The sequence below is a fragment of the Helobdella robusta genome (assembly GCF_000326865.2).
Source record: "Helobdella robusta unplaced genomic scaffold HELROscaffold_2, whole genome shotgun sequence".
Lineage (NCBI taxonomy): Eukaryota > Metazoa > Annelida > Clitellata > Rhynchobdellida > Glossiphoniidae > Helobdella > Helobdella robusta.
This window is the reverse complement of record NW_008704083.1, coordinates 494188-514064: the sequence shown is the minus strand read 5'-3', so window position 1 is coordinate 514064 and position 19877 is coordinate 494188. Positions and strand designations below refer to the sequence as shown.

Sequence of the window (19877 nt, the reverse complement as noted above, 5' to 3'; positions counted from 1 at the left end):
AGCTGCATGTAATTCTTTGGTGGTAGTTGTTTTTTTGTGGTTTTTAGCAAACTTTTATTGGCGACGACGATCGAGGTAGGCACAAACCTCGACAATGGTTTAAATAGACTGTTAAGTTTTGGTGATGGAAACCTCGAATGGCGTTGAAATTTATACAAAACTCCGCCACGGGTGACAAATAGAATAATGGTATTAACTGGGATTATAATAATAAAAATAGTAGTTGTAATAAAATAATGATAATATAAATATAATATTAATACTATAAATAATAATAAGACAGGCTTTCCTAAGCAGAAATTGTAATTTTCAGTGTTATAAAATGGTTAAAAAATAGCAGAAAGTGTTATCGTTAATTTAAATTATCAAGTTAACTATTTATGAATATATATATCCTATATGGGCGGACGGATTGATCGTAAAATTAACAATATCCAAAATTCCATATATCCCAATCTGGAGTTATCCCATTTTGGATATCATCCTGAAATGTTAAACGATTTTTTTTTCCACAAATACAACTAGCTATAAATTTAACTAATGAAAGAAACGTTAAAGTAAAATTATGGTACAAATAAGTTTATATATCTTAAATTTAATTATTTTTATTCGCTGCTTGAAATAACATAATTACATTTAATTAATAATTAATCCCAGATAATGATGACAATTAAAATGAGATCTGATTTTCAGCCGTTTATTAATAGCCACGGTGAAACTTAACTTAAGACACCACCATTTCCTAAGCGCGAATTGAGCGTTTTCAGACTAAACCTCTGATATGAAATGGAATTCTTAAATAAATTTCATTCACGCATCGCTGATACGTTGACATATTAACATATACCACAGTCAACTAGCTAGAAAAGAAAATGAACTTACTCAAAATAGAATTGCTAATAAATCGTTGTGTAATTTCTTATGAAACTGTAGGCAAAAAAGTTTGCAAGGTGCTTATTGGCCGGATGTAGGTGTGTATATATATGCACACACTCACGCACATAAACACGCACACACACACACATACAAACACACACGCACATATGAGTACGTCCACAAATTTGCACGTACACATACATACACATTTACAAATATTTAAATAAGATTTTTGCTAATGTGTTTGCGAATGTACGTGTTTATGTCTGTGAACGTGAGTAAAACGAAAGTGTTTGTAAGTTTGGGTGTATGTATGTGTGTGTGTGTATGTGTATCTGTGTGTGTGTGACTCTTTCGTTCGATCACCTCACTATCATATATGTGTGTGTTATATATGTTTATATATATATGTGTGTGTGTGTGTGTGTGCATGCATCAGTGTGTGTGTGTGTGTGTGTACGTGTATATACGTATTTCTATATATGCATATTTACTCTATAATAAATATACAACATCGGGTATCCATTTTGATGTAAACACTTACAACCTTTAGAAATGAATGCGTCAATTAAAATTTTCCGACATTTTTATTCCAAGTTAAAGACTGTCTTTTAAGTTTTTCCTGTAGCTTCATAAGTAAAATAGAAAAATTGAAATGGATAGAAAATAAAATGAAATACTTGCTTATAGTAATAACATTAGTATTAGTAGTAGACTTATAATTGTATATGCATCACTCTTTCTTTCTGTTTTCCTCTCTCTCTTTTTCTCTCTCTCTCGTCATTATTTTAATTAAAAAAAGTCAATCAAACGTTACACAAACATCTTTAAACATCATTAAACACTTTAAACCTTGCATAACAAACATTCTTAATTTGTTTAGTGAAATTGTTTAATAAAAAAAATTGTTACAAGTTTGATAATCCATCGAGTCACTCAACCATGCTTGCAATTCTCAAAAGCGTTTGAAACACATATATTACAATGTGTGTGTATGTGCGTGTGTGTATATATATATATATATATATATATACATGTTTATGTGTGTGTGTGTGTTTGTGTGTGTAAATAGTTTAATTTAATATCTTAGAAAGTGTTTAAATGAGTCTATTATTATAAATCTTTACGCCTATTGTCTGCGTCTATTTGAATGTATATTTATGAATGTGTGTGCGTGTATGTGTGCGTGTGTGTGTACGTTGGTGTACGTGTATGTGTGTGTGTGTGTGTTTGTTTGCGTGATTGTACATTTATGTCTACCATTTTGTTAACTAATTATGTTAATATTTGCATAACTAATTTGTATGTGTGAAGTGTGCTGATGTGTCTGTGTGTGTGAGTGTGTTTGTTTGTGTGTGTTAAGTTCAGTTTGAGTATTTTATTATACCTATGTTTGTGTTTTTAGGTTATGTATGAATGTTTATGTATGTATGTGTATGTGTGTGTGTGTGTGTTTAGATGTGTCAGTATGTGAGATTGTGTTTGTCTGTGTGTGTGTGTGTTGTGTGTGTGTCTGTGTGTGTAAGTGTGTTGTGTGTGTGTGTGTTTGTGGATTTAGTTAGTGTCTGTTATTGTTAATTTGTTAATCTTCGTTCACGATGAGGATTTATAAACTATGAAGATCAAATATTTACCATTACTTTTATGAACTATTATTATTTTTATTATTATTATTATTATTATAATTTCTATTACTAGTGGTAGTATTAGTATTAGTATTATTAGTATTATAATTTCTATTACTAGTGGTAGTATTAGTATTAGTATTATTAGTATTAGTAGTATTAGTAGTAGTAGTAGTAGTAGTAGTAGTAGTAGTAGTAGTAGTAGTAATAGTTGTTATAGTAGTAATCTTGATAGTAGTAGCAATTAGTAACAGTAGAGGTAGTAGTGATGAAAGGAAGAACAACAAACGAACGAATAAATAAATGACTGAATGAATGACTGAAAGGTAAAATGAAAGATATTATGGATATGATAATGATGTACAATGAAATATATAATTTTGTTCATTTATACACATATAATAAATAACCCATATAAATATAATTGTTATATATATATAATAATAATAATAATTGAATGATATATATATATATATTAATTAGATTTAACATATTATAATTTATAAATATTTAAATATTCATATTTATATATTTATTTATTTATTAGAATTCAAACTATGCGCATGTGTGATTTGCCAAAATGTTTGCAAGCTTAACAAAGGAGTTCTCGCCATACTAGTCGAAATACGTTAAGTTAGAGAGCCTATTATTATTATTATTAATATTATTATTATTGTTGTTGTTGTTGTCTTTTTGTATGTCTGTCGTGTTGTTGATGTTGTTGTTGTCGTTGTTGATGTTTCTGTGTATCTAATAATATTGTTTTTATTGTTGTTGTTGTGGTGGTGGTGGTTTTCACTGATTTTTTTTCTTTCATAAATACCTCTGAGCAAACGCGTAACATATGTGGGCATGAGAGTGGCTAAAGGGGATGCTTTCGCATTTGAAACCGGGCACTACAACATTAAAACCAGGTGCTTTAACCGTTTAACTATCTTAAAGCTATCCTTTATTGTCGCATATATGTGACAATTTTGGATTTTAAACCAATTATAATGTGTGGTCTGTTGTACAAATGATTTTTTTAAATTAACGCCATCTTTTTAGTTCGTTTAATTAATTTTTAAATTAAAAATTAATTATCAGGCAAACACAGGTATCAGGTTTTAATTAACAATACCTCAAACTAGAAAATAAATTTTCATTATTTCTTAAATGAAAATGACTACTCTCATCAAAATAATTTGTTCGTTTTATCAGCTTATAAACGCTAAAAACTGACGAAATAATATTGCATAGTATGTGTATGTGTAGTTTTACACCATACCCTATAGTAAATCTTAAAGGCTATCTTCTTTTAGTTCTCCATGTGTTCCCTGTATTACTACAAATTTCTAAGCCAGATTTAATCTATTAAAAGATACAGGTCGAACAGAGATTCTTACTGTCTCAATTAAGACTAAGAATGGGTTAAGTTAATCTAGTGCCCCATCTTGTAAATTTAGAAGGGGGTCGGAGAGAGGGGGCACATAACTTATATAACTTATGACGGATATGCTAATTCACTGCTTGGCGTGGCTACGCAATAATTTGATTTTAACCCGAAAAAAATTACTTAATTGAATAATTAATTAATTGATTACGTAAGAGTGCCAGTGAACTTTCATCTTTCGAACGAAAATTATACATCATTTATATCAGGTTTCATCAAATTATAAACCATTTTATTACGATTATTATTTGTTGTAAAAGCTGTAGTAGCAGTTTTAGTAGTAGCATTAGTAGCGACAACTGTAGTAGTACTAATAGTAGTAGCCGCAGTCGTAGTAGTAACACAGAAAATCAATGTTCTTCATAATACCCATAAACTGGCATGAAGCAATTAACACGCTTGCTTGATTTTACACACACACACACACACACACACACACACCACGCGCTCACACACTATATATGTAATCAAATTTACATACAACAACATATACAAATAATTTTATGCAACATCCTTAATTATTCAATTTTTTGTAAGGTTTAATGAGGAACTAAAGTATATATAAGACGGTAATTTCGCGAGAATTTTGTAAATTTCGTCTGTTTTTACATCAATTTTTTGAAAAAACAATTAAAAATTAAAGTGGGTTGTAAGAAAATAATTTATATTTTAATTAGTTTTTGAAAAAGTAGTTGGTTTTTTGCTGCTCTAGCGAAGATAAAGTCAGTAAGGAGTCTCAAAATGACGGCAGTTGAAACTGTGACTGTGAATAAACACAAGGATGTTACGTGTGTGTTAGTAATCAAATGAATTTTTTTCAAAGTTAAAGTTATTTATTGCTAAAAAAAACTAATTAGTTAATTAATCAATAAGTTAAGAAATTATGTCAAAATATTAAAATTTAATAAATTTTAAAAATAATAACCGCAAATGTAAAATTATTAACAATGAAACCATTAAAAACCAGTTTATCATCTGACTGCATATCCGCGAAGAAAAAAGATGTCGTTGACTTAACTGCGGTTTAAATTCTAATTAATTTAAAAAAAAAAATACTTAATAATTTATTGCCACAACTAGAAACTTTTTATGTATTTTAATTATTTAAAGTATTTCATTCGTGTCCTAGGTATCATAAAAAATATTTTTATCACCTTCACAAAAGTGGTTCCTTTCAAAAACTTCATCATTAACGATTACTAGATAGATGAATAAATCATGAAAGAATTTTTTAAACAATATCAATTCTAATCAATTTTTTAGCTCAGTTTATTAGAAATCATGAAAAATTATAAAATTGTAGTATCAATTTTAATCAATTTTTATTTGTTGATGTTAGATCATAAAATAAATTAAAAATCTTAAATGGTAAATTTTTCAGGGATTTCCAGATTATTTTCCGCCAGAGCATTTGACGTCTGCACTGCAATCCCTTGTTCGAAATGAGGACAACATTTTGACTCATCAGTACAGCAAAAAGATGGTAGGATACATACACTCCATTCATAGATTTATTTTCTAATATAAGATTTTAATTTTTTAAATTTAATTTTTAGCATTTTTAAAGATCTCAACTATGACCAATGCACGCTGTTGCTGATATAGACTTGAACCAACGCATTACAGACATTCTGTGCATTAGACGGGGGTCTTTTTGCTTTCGAATCCGGTTGCTGCAGCCGTGGTGTCAGAAACCTTTACCATCAGGCCACATAATCAAAAACATTACAGCAAACTTTTCCATTTAAATTAATGTTCACCGCACATCACATAAAAACTATTCACAATTACCTGAAAAAGACAACTACTCAATCATAAAAGGGGCATCCAAAATTGACAAAGATCCTTGCGAAACTCTACGGTGCCGAACTGAAGAGGGAGTTGAACCCGAGGACAAACGTGTTGGTGAACGCTGGTGGAGTCCATAGTCTCTTTTGTAGCATCTCTTCCATTGTCAAACCTGGAGATGAGGTTAGTAATGTTAAGAGTAATTTTATTTAAAATTATTGAAAAAAAAGTCAAAACAAAAATGTATTCGGAATCGAAACGAATTTACATTCAGAAATAAAACTGTAAAAAAAGTTTTTCTTCCTTATTTTTGCAACGAATCGCAGATCCGTCTAGTACATAATATTCTTTCCAATACTTGTAATTGAACTTTAGTGTCGACGAGGCTGTTTGTAGACTTATGCCGTATGTCTGAGTAAAATTTTTAAAATTTATTTAGTCTGGTCAGCCAATAATGTCTAAAAGTCAAAAGTCACTTGATTTGAGTGGAGTGCCACTTTTCAACTATTCGAATAAGATAAATCATTCCGTGAATAAACTTCCCTAGGTGTTTATAAAAAAATACGGAATTTAATTAAAAATAATTTGAGAAATTTACGATACAACACATTATCATCACAAGCTTGCTAAAAACTTCAAAATCAATCACAAACATTTTTATATTCATTGAGTATATTGTGTCCATAGATCCATACTTAATTAATTGAAAATAACTTTTGAACAACCGACTAAACAACAATTACACACACAACACACACACACACAACACACACACACACAACACACACACACACACATACACACACACACACATACACACACACATACAATTTGAACTTTAAAGAATTCCTAACCCAACATCAAAAACACAGGTGATAACTTTTCAACCAGCCTTCTATAGTTACGAAAGAATTATAAGACATTGTCAGGGCATCTCTGTACACGTTCCGCTCAAACTCGTCAGAAATGAAACAGCGAAATACAGTAAAAATGTTGTCCAAAATGGAACTAATCACAAAGCAGAAACGAACGGTCAAACTTCTGACCAGCCTTATGACGTAGAAAGCACTGAAGGACAAAACACTGGACGGTTTGTGTTTGATGAAGATGAATTGAGATCAAAGTTTTCAACCAAAACAAAACTCATCATCGTCAACACTCCCCATAATCCATTCGGAAAGGTGAATGTTTTGTGTTTGACGTAATTTTAATTCAGAACATTTTAGTAGGAATGGATGTTGATTGGCCATTCAAAATTTAATTAATGCTGGATTTGTCTTATCTATATAACCAGAAATTTCGAAAAAAAACTTTAAATATTTACTTGATGATACTTTTTTGATATTGTCTTTTAAAAATAATAGTATAACATTCAAAGTTTAAATTTCTTATTTTATTAAATTGAATCAGACGAAAACGTTGATATTTTCAAGATCAATTTTTTTATTTTTTCAAATTTTCAAAAATAAAAAAAAAAATAAATCCAGGTGTTTACACTGAAAGAACTGACAATAATATCGAAATTATGCATTGAGTATGGGGTGAAAGTTATCTCAGATGAGGTCTACGAGCGTATGGTTCTGCCACCAAACAAGCATCTCTCCATTGGTTTGTAAATGTTCAAAATTATCCAAAAATTTTGTTTTCAGTTATTAAATAATGAAAAAATATAACAAGCAATTACACTGGATATCACCTATTTGAAAAAGCTTTCGGAGCTAATGCTGGTTCATCTTGGTGCCATATTAATAACTTAACATTACTATTACTTAGTGTTATTTTTATCGGGATATGTGATTGCAAATGTTTGACACGTAAGAACGCTGTATAAATCACATGATATTATTACATTATATAACTATTTCATCCAGATAGCCTATAACAAATTATTTTTCCAGCTTCTCTACCCGGAATGTGGGAGCGGACGATAAAAATTGGCAGTGCCGGGAAGTGCCTGTCATCGACTGGATGGAAAGTGGGATGGTGCATCGGTTCGGATGATATGCTTAAGGAGGCCGGCAGGTTGAACAACATGTCCATTGGTAGGAGCTGTTCTATCCTATCGGTTGGATGGATTTGTGTTTTTTGAAATTCGATTTTTGTGTGTCTGGGTTTGTGTGTGTGTTTTTTGTATATACATGTGTGTGTGTTGTGTATGTGTGTGGTGTATGTGGTTGTTGTATAAATCGATTGTTATCGCAATTTTATTTTTACAACAGTTGTATATATTTTTTTAAATTGGTAGGTATTGAGGTAAAATTGAACATTTTTTTACTTTCAATAAATTTGGTAATATATCCCGACAAATGATAATCTTTAAAGCACTTTGACAACAAAACTTCAAAATTTTCATCAGTATAAACATCAAATCGATGTAAAATTTATAAAATAAAGTGCATTTCTACAAATTCTTATACCCATTCAACAAATCTTTCACCTAATTTGACATCTTTTCCATTCAATTTAACAATTTTTTCACCCAATTTGTCAATTTTTTTTACTTGAACCAGGAAGCAATAGCAATAGCTCTGGAGGAAGAATACGAAAGAAGAGAAGATCCTAGCAGCTACTTAAATAGTCTTCCAATCGAGGTATCCAACAAAGTGGATCAAGTGCTGGAGATGTTTAGAAAGGTAGGATTGAGACCCATCAAACCGGAGGGGAGCTACTATCTCATCATTGATGTGTCTGCAATTGGTTGGTTGATGTTTGTTAGTTGGGGCAGGCGTAGGTTATTTTAAATGTCATGAAACAAATTTACATTTTTGTGGTTAATTGATCGATTTTTATTGACTTATTTTGTATCGAATTTCTTTTGATTAAAGATTGTGGATCAGATGAACCGGAGCTCACCAAAGATTTGCAATTTGTTAAATGGCTTCGAAATGAAAAGGTTTATAAAAAACCGTCTTTGATGTTTCATTTCAGATTTTTCAAACTAAACAATTCATAAATAATATCTTTTTCAGAAAGTAAAAGTTTGGCCAGTTTCTAAGTTTTACGATAACAAAAATAAAGACGAAATTGATCTGAATCTGGTCAGAGTTTGCTGTTTCAAGGTAGTCAAATTAATCAATCAATCAATTAATCCATCCATCAGTCAATCAATAAATCAATCAACCAATTAATCATTTAATCAATTAATCAATAGATCAATCGATCGATTAATCAATTAATTAGATATTTATCCAACCAACAAACCGAACCACCTACCAACCAATTAACCTACTATCCATCCAATCGACCAACCATCCAACCAGCAACAAACCAACCACCAATCAACCAACCAATGATTGAACATTTTTATAAATATTCAAGCGAGAAAAAGTATTTTACATTTATTATTTCAAAACAGAGCCAAGAAACTTTAGATAAAGTGGGAAGAATGTTTGAAGGCTGGGAGATCTAAGTTGCTTTTCTCAAAATTCCTGAATTAACTTCAAACTTTTACATGCTTCTAACAAATTATAATTAAAATTGTATTGAATTTTTTGTTTTAATAAAATAAATTCGCTTCCAATTACATTGAAAAATATTTCGAATCAGACTGAAATTTATCTTTCTCCAATGAAATGATTGCCACCGTGCCACCGCCCAAATTAGTTTGTTCATTTGATCAGCATAAAAAACTTACAGAATAAATAACACGATAGGATGTATGATAATATAAAATAGGCTAGCTAAGTTTGTTACGCAGTAAATCAAAATCTTGTTCTAAACTAAAAAAAACAGATGCTATTTAAATGGTCAGAGTTCAACGACCAATGTACCGACCATCCTGACGTATAAACATTAATATCACACACGTACACTCCTCACACGGTCTCACTCACTCACGACAGCAGACACACACACAAACACATAAACACACCACATACACACACACACACACACACACAAATTTTCACACATAGAGTAGCGTGCGGGTGTCGGTATAAACGAAAACGTACAGCGAAGAGCTTGTCTCTAAATAAACTGGCTCCAAAGTTCGCTTGTAACGTAATATCAGATCTGTGAATGAAATTACTGAAGTTATACACATATACATAACACATACACACACTCACACACACACACACACTCACACACCACACTAGAGGTATCGCTGTGTCGGGACCAGTTGTTTGGAATGGTCTGCCAAATTCGCTTTGTTGCATATATAGCATAGCAATGTTTAATTTCAGTGTTGATAAACACAACAATATAGGAACCACAGTTCATCCAGCTATATAATTTTTGTTAACTAACATATAATCCTTTTAGTTATTCAGTTCTTTAATTAATAGTTATCTTATCTAAACAAACGAACGAACAAACAAACACACAAACAAACAAACAACCAAATATTCTAACGAAAATAATATTATATTTTAGAGCATGACGACTCCAAAAACATTGAGAGAAGATTCTCCAACTGACAGCCATCCAATCTCGATTTGGTTAGCTTTCTGTAACTACTATTATTCTTCAATTTTATTTCAATAATTTCTGGTAATTAATTTGAATTAATCACATTATTGCAATGAAATCGCAATATAGTATAGAGCCTACATTATAATTAATGAGTTTTTAATTGATTTCGACATTACATTTGTAATGAATAAAATATTAAATACTATGAACACATTTTTAAAAATAATTTGAATTCATTTTTTTTTTGGGGTTTTGGGGTTTAATTTACAATTGTTAAAACTAATAAAGGTACAAGATGAATGAAACTTGTATCTAAAAAAATGAGATCGGTTACTAGTATAAAAAACCTGAAAAACAATCATATCAAAATGAACAATATTTAACAGGAACTACCAAGATTCGACCCCTGCGGACACTGACGCGATAAACTTCACAACAGTTCTTATTTTTCATTTTATTATTTTTTCTTTGATGGTTTTATTTTTTTATTTTTTATTATTATTTTTTTTTAATTAAAATTTAACTCTCCGTCAGGGTTTTCCTGATTTCTCCCCGCCAAAACATGTTTCGTCTGCCTTTAAGTCCCTCGTCAACAATGAGAACAATAACTCCCTCATACACCAGTACACAAAACAGACGGTTTGAATAAAAATTGTGGCAAAAATTTTCAAATTTTTAAATGTTTGTTTGGTAATACCAGCTTTAAAATTTCTTTGCGATTAACTTTCTTTTATTTTGTTTTTTTTTATGAAAAAAATTTTTTAGCGCGCTAATTTCCTCTGTTTCTCATTATTATTTTTATTGCTGTTTCAAATTTTTCCATTTAAGAAAAACCAAAAATACTAAAACTCATCAACAGCTCTTAACAACTATCATATAGCAAACTATTTTACCACTAGGGCCATCCAAGGTTGGCAAACATTGTAGCGAAGTTGTACGGGACCGAGTTGAAGAGGGATTTGAACCCGGAGAGGAACGTTTTGGTCACAGCAGGGGCGGTCCATGGTCTCTTTTGCTGCATTTTTTCCCTCGTCAGACCGGGAGATGAGGTCAGTAGTGTTCTTAAATGAAGTTCTTATGAATAGCGTCAGCAAAAAATAATCTGTAGAAAATTTTAAAATTTAAACAAAAATGAAAAAAAGTTTCCTCATCTGAAGGCCCAAAAAGTAAATGTTATTTACGATGTTAAACAAACCAGAGTTGCCGGTTCAAATTGATACAAATGTTGGACGTGGCTACTTAAAATATAACAAGAGCCAAGCCACGAATGAAATTTGATTGAACCATTAAAAGATGTTGAAAAATTGGCACAGATTGCATTATTAACTCCCGAAGTATAAGTAGTATTTAATAAACTGACATTTTAAACAAATGCACACGCACATACCCACGCACGCACACACACACGCACACACACACGCACACACACACACACAGGTGATAATATTCCAGCCAGCATTCAAAGGCTTCAGTTACATAGTGAATTCATGTGGTGGAGTGCCTGTGTACGTCAAACTAAACATTGTTGAAGATGACAAATGCAAAAACGACACGCCAGTCACAACATCTGACGCTAACCAGAAACTTAACGACCGTGACCTTCATACAACACGTTTTGAGTTTGATGAAGAAGAATTGAAATCCAAATTTTCCGCAAAAACTAAACTGATCATCGTAAACACTCCTCATAATCCGCTGGCTAAGGTTCGCTTCACAATGCAACTTGATCAATTGGTTTAATGGTCTAAAACTGGATTCACGCACATTCATGTGTGTGTGTGTGTGTGTGTGTGTGTGTGTGTGTGTGTGTGTGTGTGTGTGTGTTGTTGATACTTACTAAAAATTAATTAAAAAAATTAATAACAGTAATACACTGGAAGATGAATTCATATTTAAGCGAAACTTTAAAATAAATTAACTAGAATTTTCTTAAAAGTTTTTATAATTTTTTTTTATAAATCATTCAAAATTTTTTTCAAAATTAAATGAAACATAAATTGGAGGAACTCACTCATAAAAGGTATTCACCACTGATGAATTGTCGAAGATTTCCCAGCTATGCACCAAGCATGATGTCCTCTGTATCTCAGATGAAGTCTACGAGCGAATGGTGCAGGAACCGCTGAAGCACGTCTCGATTGGTTGGGAGTTTTTAATTCTAATTTTTCTTTAATTTGGGGCTGATGTGGGCACGTTTAACATAGAGTCAGAAACAACACACAAACACACACATAACACACAGACACACACACCACAAACACAAATCTTTTTTATTTTTAAAAGATCAAAATCCGACAGACGCAAATTCTGTTACAACTCTTATTAACCAGCTAGGCAAGTGACAGAGAAATTGAAAGATAATTCAATGAACGAACAAATTAAGCAACCAAAAACGTTTAGAATTTATAGTAAAACGTCCGAGATGTTAGAAATTAATATGGTTTTCATTGGTTCTTCTACTCTCTTCTATTAGAAGATCATAAATATTAACTAAACCACGTAATAAACGAACATGCTTTTTTCAAAAGAATTTTTTTATTCATTTAACACACGACATTTTAAAATTATCGTAAGAAAAATAAAATTAATAAAATCCCGAATAACACTTTCCATCAGCCTCCCTACCAGGTATGTGGGAACGCACGTTGAAAATTTGCAGTGCTGGGAAGTTACTTTCCGTTACGGGATGGAAATTGGGATGGTGCATCGGTCCGGATGATCTGATCCGGAAGGCTGTCACCATGCACATCGCTTCCGTACACAGGATTGCTACTCCCCTTCAGGTTTGCTTGTAATGAAGTTTGAAAGTTATGAAACGTTCCAGGCATTTTTATTCAGATAAAATTCAATACTGAGACTTTATTGAGTTGGTTTTAATGTTTCACTGATTGCATCCAAAGATTTTATAAAAAAAATTTTGTTAACATGGAGTTTCAATGCTAACACGGTTACGACTAAAGTTAAAAATAAAAAAAAATTATGATTCAAATTTCAAAACAAACTCAATTACTAAATTTATTTAAAAAAAAATGTCTTTAAAATCTCAAAATAAGGAAGCAGTGGCGATAGCTTTGGAGGGTGAGTACACTGGCAGAGAAGATCCAAACAGTTATTTCAATAGCCTTCCCCGAGAAATTTCAACCAAAGTGGATCAAGTGTGTGAGATCTTTCTCAAATTAGGATTGAAACCTCTCAAACCTGAAGGAAGCTATTACGTCGTTGTCAATGTTTCAAACTTCGGTGCGTTCAGCCATTTTTATTTTACATTTTTCCTTCATAATCTTTTCAAATATCTTCTTAATTCTCTAAGTGTTTTGACCGATTGTTTTTAATATTTTAACATAAATTTTACGTGAAAATATATTTGGAGGGAAGATTTTTTCATTTTATTTAAATTTTTATAAAGATTTTCCAGTCAAAGACAGCAGCCAAACTAAAGATTTTCAATTCGCTAACTGGCTGCTCAACGAAATGGTTATTTCTGCATAACTTAAATGAAGCAGTCACGAAAAATTAAACAAATAAAACTTATTTTTACAATTTTAACGTAAACAAATTTACACATTATAACTCATTGTATTCTAGGTCAATGTTTTACCAATGCTATTTTTAAATTTATAGAGCACATTAGCCATTGAGTTAGGTTTCAATTGAGTTTTGCCAATTGGTGATATTCATTCTTTCAATAATAAACATTTCAATACTCATAAGTTTAAATAAATAAACAATGAAATATTTAAAACAATGAAAGATAAACATTTTTTCATTATGACTTACGCAGAAAATAGCAGTTTTGCCGGTGACTATGTTTTACGATATCGAAGACAGGAATGAAATCAATGAAAGTCTTGTAAGAATTTGCTGTTTCAAGGTAAATTGATGTAATGTGATGTAGTAATTTAAATGCAAAGAAGATGTAATCGAGGCAGTGCAATGCGATGTAAAACAACTAATGTCTTAATGTTAATGTAACTAAGGTGATGGAACTTATTGTTTTAAGGTAATTTAAAGTTATGTAATAATAGAATGCATCCGTAACAATGCGGTAAATCTGTATTAATGACTTAATGTAACGACTTAAAAACTGTAATGTGTGATTTAATGTCATTTGTAACGTAACTTACCGAAATATAACTTGTCATGGCATGATGTTATTATTATGCATTCTACTGTTTCAAACCGATGTAAGGTAAAGTTTTTTGTTGTTGCGTGTAATGTAATTAAAACGCTTTTTTATAAACGATAGTTTTTTAATTGTTTAAAATTTTTCAATAAAAAGCTTAATGGCACTAGTTGGATAAATTTTTTCAATTGACAAATTAAATGAATATTTTTAATAAATGGTTTTTTTTCAACAATAGCGCTATGAAACGATAGACCGGGCAAGAAGAATCATTGAAGATTGGAGCGATACCAAATAGATTTATATATCTATTTCTTCCGATTTTTTACCAAATTAAAACAAACAAATATTTTATCGATAGATTAAAAAACCTCTTTAAATCAATTTATTTATAAATTAAATCATTTTTATTTTAGTTTTTATTTGAGATATGTTAGTTTAAGAATTTAAAGTAGCTTTAAATACAGTTCAAGAGAAGTTTAATCAAATGTTTATAAATAAAATTTAATCAATTCAAGATTATATGAAATCAAGATAAAAAAAATTAATCATGATCATCAAAAGAACCTAAGTAAACCAAGAAAAATTATAAAAATTCAAAATCTTTCCACGATTTTTTTGATAGATGTAACCTAGTTCTTATATTGTAATTATTTTCATTGTTTCTGCCATTGTCGCGACTGCTGGCGCTGCCGTTGCTACCACTGACGCTACCACCACTACTGCTATTTGTTTGGTTTATAGCTGGAGTTTTTGTTAAGAACTCTAAATTTGTTAGAAGTTCTATGTCTCTTATTCTCGCTCTGTTTTCGGTAATAAACTGAGCTGATGTCTAGAAGAAAAATAATTTTTCAAAGTTAATTAGTTGAAACATACCTAAATTCATAATGTGTAAAACTAAGATATATATCATTGAGTCATAAGTTGCTAGATGATAGCTGTTTTGTTGGTCAATAATATGGAAAATTATTTTTTTTCAAAATTTCAATATTCAATTTCAAATTAAGCATTTGTAAACATATTTTACTTTGTCTCAAATAAACTTTAAATTAAAATTTTCAAAACATAATCAATGATTTAAATAGAATCAACGAAAGACATAAACATTATGGTATAATACTAACAAACATCCCTCAGCCATGCCTCATAATCAACCGACCTGGCAATAATGCTTAGCTCCTCTGGCGTTATTCGGGATGACGAACGCAATGCTATCAAAGTTTGGTGTCCCAACATTTTTCTGGACTGGTAAAAGAATGGCGTAGTAGTGGCTTGGAATTGGTATTCCTTTAACTGTTCTGTCAGTCAATCATTTTTTAATAAGTTTTCAAACTTTTTCTTTAAAATAATTTTTAAAATATTTTGTGATGAATATGCGAATGGGAAAAGGTTAGAGGCATTTTTCCCCCACCTGTCATATGCAATGTGTTTGATGCATGGCCTAAATGTGTATTCGCGTGCGTTGTGTGTGTGTGAGTGTGTATGTCTCTGTGTGAGTGTGTGTGTGTGTAGGTGTGTGTGTGTGTGTGTATGTGTGAGTTTCGTTGGTAATACACGACCAAATGCAGTGATATAACGTTCAACATCCTCACACATTCTACCGAAAGCAATGTTTTCACAAACTACTTTTTACCACAAATTTGAATAATGATTGATCGAATTAAAAGAAATACGTTGAGGAACATGGGAAGTAAATTAAATTCTCATCGAAATGATAACGTGAGTATATGATGAGCATCAAGGAGGGACGAACTTATTAATATTCGAATCGATCAAACCGTCAGAGTCGTAATCGAATATGGGACCTAGGACAACATCGGTTCTCGGCGAATATTTGCCAATAATCGCCATCAGCGGACACCATGTTTCTGTTTCAAGTAGAATATTTATTAAAAATTATGATAACAAGAATAAATATTATTTATAATAATAATAGTTATAATAATAATAATTAAGAATTATGATAACAATAATAAATATTAATAATAATAATAATAATAGTTTTAATAATAATAATTAAGAATTATGATAACAAGAATAAATAGATAATAATAATAATAGTTATAATAATACTAATTAAGAATTATGATAACAAGAATAAATAGATAATAATAATAACAATAATAATAATAATAATAATAGTTATAATAATAATAATTAAAAATTATGATAACAAGAATAAATAATGATAATGATAATAATAATAATAATAATAATAATAATAATAATAGTTATAATAATAATAGTTATAATAATAATAATTAAAAATTATGATAACAAGAATAAATATTAATAATAATAATAATAGTTATAATAATATTAATTAAGAATTATGATATCAAGAATATATATTAATAATAATAATAATAATAATAATAGTTATAATAATTAAGAATTATGATAACAAGAATAAATATGGGAACATCCTTTTATTTTCTAACTCCAAATACCAAATATTAATAATGAAATAATTATAAAATCCTATTTAATCTAATAATAATAATGATAATAATAATAACAATAATGATAATAATAGTAATCAGGATAATAATGATAACGAAGAGAGTTTTTACTATACCAGAGTACATCTTTTTGTGCATAGGAACGATGTTAGTGAGTAACTTTGTGTCCGGTGAGTCATCTTCTGATGAAGATGACCATTCTGGAAATGATGACGATGGCGATGACGATGGTGATGATGGTGGTCACTTTTTTTGTCACTCATTCACTCATTCACTCACTCACTCACTCACTCACTCACTCACTCACTCACTCACTCACTCACTCACTCACTCACTCACTCACTCACTCACTCACTCACTCACTCACTCACTCACTCATTCACTCACTCACTCACTCACTCACTCACTCATTCATTCATTCATTCATTCATCCACTCACTCACTCACTCACTCACTCAATCATTTACACAATCACTCACTCACTCACTCAATCACTCAATCAATCACTTATACAATCACTCACTCACCTTTAATGAGTGAAACAGGTGTATAATCACCACTACCATCATCATGAAGATCAGTCCATTCTTGGCATCCTATCTGCTCATTTTGAGTCAGTCTGGGATCTGGGATCAACTTATCCGGACGTAACGACGGACAGACGTCTGGATGAGATCCGCTGGATGGCTTGTTTTTTGGCAGCAAAAAATAAATTACTATTTTTCTGTAATAATTTTCTCTTCAGTATCACTTCATCACCAAAGTTATATAAATAATTATACAAAATATAAAAAAACTGATGATAATAATAATATTTTTGATAATAATAACCTGAACGTATCTGTAAGCTGACCACAAAGGCAGCCTTATATTTTTATTAAAAGCCGAAACGAAGGCATTTTGGTGAAGTATACATACATTACTACTGCTACTACTTGTACCATTACTGTTTGTGATTAGGCTAGTATGGTTTGAGTATTTTGGCGTTCCGTGGTCGAGGTGTTTCTCTAGTAGGAATTTTCTCTCCGAGTCTGATTTGTTCAATCTCTGAAACTAAATTAATTGAAAAATGAATGATTGAATGAATGAATGAACGAACGAACGAACGAACGAACGAACGAATGAATGAATAAATGAATAAGTGAATGAATGAATGAATGAATATATGGAAATGTGAATGACTGATTGACTGATTGATTGATTGATTGATTGATTGATTGATTGAGTGAGTGATTGAGTTAGTGAGTGAGTGAGCGAGCGAGTGAGTGAGTGACCTAATGAGTGAGTAAATGAATGAATGAATTGAATAACTTCATATTTCTGTTCGCTGCAACCAAAAACACTGAAATTCGTCCTGGCTTTTAGATCGTTTTCATTTCTTGGAAATGTACAGTTCTCATAACCTGAAGATGATGTAACAGGGAGTGACGTTTCATTTTTGAGGAAATGGTTCAGTGATCCAGCAGTTCCGTTGTTTGGGGACGGTCGGACCCCCAGTAAGTCTGCCATTTGAATCATTTTGAGATGAAAATTAAGTTTTTATGAAAAAAAATAAATAAATTAATTATTTTGAAATTTGAAAAAAAGGAATTGTTTAATTAATTAGTTTGAAATTACCAGAATAAAAAAAGAAATTTGATTATTTGAACAAAAATTATAATAATAATATATTGAAATAACCATTAGTTGAATTTTATAAGAGTAATATAATTTGCATGTGTAATTAATTACGTAATAAAATTTTATGTGTGCGTGTTTGTGTGTGTGTTTGGTGTGTGGATGTGTGTCTGTGAATGTGAATCAATAAACCCTTGCAACCATCAACAAATTATAGTTTTCAAAACAACAGCCATTCAAAATCAATCGATCCAGCCAGCCAATCAAATCAATCGAACAATAGGACGCGCTTAAAATAAACTGACGTGACATTAAGTTGTAGAGTTCGATGTTCTCAAAGGTTCCTTTGTACGACTTTCTGGATTTGAAACTTGGACCAAAAGCTACAAACAACGCCTATGAGAATTTATCGTCATCATCATCAGCATCGTCATCACCATCATCATCGTCATCATCATCATCATCGCAAACTCATATACTATCATAATCGTCATCGTCAACGCCATCATCATCATCATCCCATAACCATCATCATCATCGTCGTCGTCGTCATCATCACCTCCATGGATTTATGTTGAGGATCCCATCCGTGGTTCCCAAAAAGATCCCAAGGCTCGTCCCTGTAACATCATCATCCTAACCATCATCATCATCATCACTAGTATCATCATCATTATCGAGAACAGCTTCACAATCATCATTATCATCATATCATTAATACTATGTTCATAATTTTCATCAGAATTTGTTCCACTTCATCATCATCATTATCACGTCATTACCATCCTCACGCCATCATCATCAGTATCATCATCATCATTACTTAAAAGCCTGCCACGTGTCTTTCACCATGAGGATGACGTCATCAATTCTGTTGCTAGTGACGTAATGATAGCGTTTGGCGACTTCCCGCTTGTTGTAACTGACCATTTGGTCCACTTTACAGTTGAGTGTGGCTGATATCACGTCCGGGTCAGCTGATTTCGGAATGACGATCATGAGATGGTGAGGATGATGATGATAGTGGGAAGATTCTATGATAACGATGAAGATGTTGATGATCACAAACTCCCATCATCATCATCATCATCATCATCATCATGGTTGACACTTCAGTCATCATTACAACAATCACAATCAGCACCACCACCACACGTGACCCCATACTCATGACGACTTTGATTTTCTGGGGCTATCTCAGTGACAAGATCACTTTTCGCTCCGTAGGTGTAGGTTGTGGAAATCCGTGATGAAGCACCCTCGTAAATGTACGTCCTCTTCCGGTCATTAGGGGACAGAAGTCTGGATATGTTAAGGGAGCGATCCGTGTGAGTGGGACTCATTCCTGTGTGGAAAGTGGTGACGATGAGGGAGATGGTTATTTATAAAGATGATGGTGATGATGGAGATGATGATGATTATTAGGATAATTATTGAGAGGAAAATTATGATGGTTGGCATGGTGATGATGATAAGGATTTTAATGATGATGATGACGAAGAAGAAGATGATGTTGATAATGATGATCATGTAGGTGTTTG

The 19877-nt window shown here is 31.3% G+C and overlaps 3 protein-coding genes across 3 annotated transcripts in view; 2 read left to right on the top strand and 1 right to left on the bottom strand.

The window, feature by feature from the left end:
• Window positions 1-4548: 4548 nt before the first annotated feature.
• Window positions 4549-9254, top strand: HELRODRAFT_188199 (hypothetical protein). The gene is made up of 11 exons (XM_009016973.1): window positions 4549-4727; window positions 4901-4955; window positions 5315-5416; window positions 5755-5904; window positions 6594-6902; window positions 7209-7329; window positions 7620-7786; window positions 8232-8418; window positions 8547-8614; window positions 8691-8780; window positions 9077-9254. Exons 1-11 carry the CDS (start codon window positions 4675-4677, stop codon window positions 9128-9130), a joined length of 1356 nt encoding a protein of 451 aa, XP_009015221.1. The 5' UTR covers window positions 4549-4674; the 3' UTR covers window positions 9131-9254.
• Window positions 9255-10098: 844 nt separating this feature from the next.
• Window positions 10099-14734, top strand: HELRODRAFT_188198 (hypothetical protein; the record flags this gene model as incomplete). Its single annotated transcript, XM_009016972.1, has 11 exons — window positions 10099-10160; window positions 10521-10572; window positions 10669-10773; window positions 11034-11183; window positions 11572-11838; window positions 12155-12275; window positions 12751-12917; window positions 13188-13374; window positions 13541-13608; window positions 13916-14005; window positions 14496-14734. The coding sequence occupies 11 exons, from the start codon at window positions 10099-10101 to the stop codon at window positions 14553-14555; spliced, it is 1329 nt and encodes a 442-aa protein (XP_009015220.1). The 3' UTR covers window positions 14556-14734.
• Window positions 14735-14843: 109 nt separating this feature from the next.
• The window catches only part of HELRODRAFT_159928 (hypothetical protein), a gene marked incomplete at both ends in the record, with an annotated part of 18888 nt that continues 13854 nt past the window's right edge, over window positions 14844-19877 (bottom strand). The window contains 12 exons of the mRNA XM_009016971.1: window positions 14844-15089; window positions 15417-15555; window positions 15669-15698; window positions 16011-16125; window positions 16836-16919; window positions 17247-17406; window positions 17551-17772; window positions 18031-18221; window positions 18642-18732; window positions 18896-18956; window positions 19160-19313; window positions 19481-19681. Coding sequence (XP_009015219.1) covers window positions 14844-15089; window positions 15417-15555; window positions 15669-15698; window positions 16011-16125; window positions 16836-16919; window positions 17247-17406; window positions 17551-17772; window positions 18031-18221; window positions 18642-18732; window positions 18896-18956; window positions 19160-19313; window positions 19481-19681 — 1694 coding nt within the window. The remainder of the gene's footprint in view (window positions 15090-15416; window positions 15556-15668; window positions 15699-16010; window positions 16126-16835; window positions 16920-17246; window positions 17407-17550; window positions 17773-18030; window positions 18222-18641; window positions 18733-18895; window positions 18957-19159; window positions 19314-19480; window positions 19682-19877) is intronic.

Bases quoted from the DNA above. Each gene is read 5' to 3' on its own strand.
- HELRODRAFT_188199 (XM_009016973.1), top strand. From the start codon at position 4,675: ATGACGGCAGTTGAAACTGTGACTGTGAATAAACACAAGGATGTTACG. The intron at 6,903-7,208 runs GTGAATGTTTTG...AAATAAATCCAG, and splicing joins CCCATAATCCATTCGGAAAG to GTGTTTACACTGAAAGAACT. The intron at 8,419-8,546 runs GTTGGTTGATGT...TTTTGATTAAAG, and splicing joins CATTGATGTGTCTGCAATTG to ATTGTGGATCAGATGAACCG.